Below are 2106 nucleotides of genomic sequence, written 5' to 3'. Positions count from 1 at the left end.
TGTTAATTCAGTGTACAAATTGTTCAGCATGTTATCATGCTGCATGTGTGTGTATCACGGATTTAAGAGGGTTTCATGCAAAACGTTCCACATGGAGATGTTCTAAGTGTATTCCTACTGAAATTCCTGAAGGCGATGGCTATCAGAGAAAACGGTTGCGCAGTGACAATGGTGATTCCGTAATTGTTGATCGATATGTCTTAATGGAATTAGTAGAAGCTGTCAAAAAACAGAACGTATTGGTCGTCGATTTGAAAAACGAATTAGTTGAAATTCGTAAGGAAAACAAGACTCTTATCAACAAGGTCGCCGCGTTAGAAGATATAGTGTCAAATAATAACAAACAACAAATGTCATTTGCCAATATTACTAAAGGCATTAATCGCAATACGCCAGTCAAATCTTCAACACGTGCTACTACTGCTACTAAACATTCAACAGCTATCCCGTCAACATCGCAGGAGCAGGTCCATAATGCCGTTACGAATGCCATAGATAATTTAGATAAGCCGAAGACTGATGACTTTCAAGTAGTAACGTCCCGCCGGAGGAGATTTCAAAAGCCTCTTTTTTATTGGGGAAATGGACTCCGGGAATGTTAATGGCGGTTCCGATTCCAATACCTTCGAAGGATCAGAGAGACGTCAATGGGTGTATGTAGGCAGAGTTAGAAGTGGTACTTCCTCGGATACCATTACTGATTTTGTTAAATCGAAATGGAATCTTACCGATGTTGTCTCTTCTCTACTAGTTGATAATAAAGACACCTGCTCTTTTAAAGTTGGTGTAAGGGAATCGCACTTGAAAAGTTTGCTGGATGCGAGCAAGTGGCCCAAGGTGAATTTGTTTTCATTGCTAGAAGAGGTATCAATTCTACTGCCGTAAATTTTTCAAGGGCGGTGGGGCCGGTGTCAGAAGGATAACTAATGACTCTGCATTTATGGATATTTATTATCAAAATGTTAGAGGCCTAAAGACTAAGGTGAAATCGGTTTATTGTAATTCATTATCCATCGATTTCGACGTTATTGCTTTAACGGAAACGTGGTTAACTCCTGAAATTGCTTCCGGTGAACTATTCGATGCAAATATATTTACTGTATACCGCAAAGATAGGTCGCCCGTAACGAGTGTCAAAGTTCGTGGTGGTGGTGTGCTTATCGCAATCAAATCAACATTCAAATCGCTTCCTCTGAATGTACATCAAGTTTCCATCGTAGAAGAAATTTGGGCAATAATCGATTTAAGTCCTCAGGGGACCATTCTTGTTTGCTGCACCTATATCCCGCCCAACTCTGATGTTGCTGTCTATGAATCCCACATAACGTCTGTGGAATCAGCTCTTGATAAATTCCCGGAAGCCAGAGTTATACTGTTAGGAGATTATAACCTGACTAATACCACTTGGGATAGCGACGAGGAAGATGGACACCTTACTGCTTTTTGTAATCGCAACCGCATTTCAGAGCTTATATGTGACGCATTCAACCTGTTCGGCTTCCATCAATTCAACTCAATCAACAACCGGGTGAATGACAATATCCTTGATCTAGTCTTTTCTAACTGTGATACTTCCGTTTCTAACTGTGATATTAATTTAGTTAACTGTGATTCCTACCACCCAGCACTTAGTGTAGCGCTTCACACCCACCAAGGTTTCTTCAAGTGTGATGACTCGAATCAACAACCAGTCTACAAATTCAATTTCTCGAAGGCTCCTTATGATCAAATCAATGACTACATTCGTTCCGTGGACTGGCATTCACTATTTTTCAATGGAGATTTGGAATCAAATGTTGAAAACTTTTACACAGTCATCTACGACATTTTAAATGTATGTGTTCCAAAAATTAAATGTTTTAAATCAACGTACCCGCCATGGTTTAGTAGTAAACTACATAAGCTGATTAGGGATAAGAAGCTTGCCCACAAAACATATAAAGCATCTAAGAGCAACATCGATTATCAAGTTTTTACCGAGTTGCGAACTCAGTGTAAATCCTTGACCACACAGTGCTATGACACCTTTATTAAAACCTGTGAAGAAAATGTTACTTTAAATCCGAAGTCGTTCTGGAAATTTTATCATAATATGAACAAAACTTC

General features: G+C 39.3%; 1 protein-coding gene across 1 annotated transcript; it reads left to right on the top strand.

Annotated features, from left to right (window-relative positions):
- Positions 1 to 203: 203 nt before the first annotated feature.
- On the top strand, positions 204 to 2098 carry LOC116179461 (the record flags this gene model as incomplete). The annotated part of the gene is made up of 2 exons (XM_031499254.1): positions 204 to 530; positions 896 to 2098. Coding segments are annotated over exons 1-2 (1530 nt in total), but the record flags the coding sequence as incomplete, so codon positions are not given.
- Positions 2099 to 2106: the final 8 nt, after the last annotated feature.

Source organism: Photinus pyralis, unplaced genomic scaffold (genome assembly GCF_008802855.1).
Source record: "Photinus pyralis isolate 1611_PpyrPB1 unplaced genomic scaffold, Ppyr1.3 Ppyr1.4_LG8, whole genome shotgun sequence".
NCBI classification, from domain to species: domain Eukaryota; kingdom Metazoa; phylum Arthropoda; class Insecta; order Coleoptera; family Lampyridae; genus Photinus; species Photinus pyralis.
This window is presented reverse-complemented; position numbering and strand designations above follow the sequence as displayed.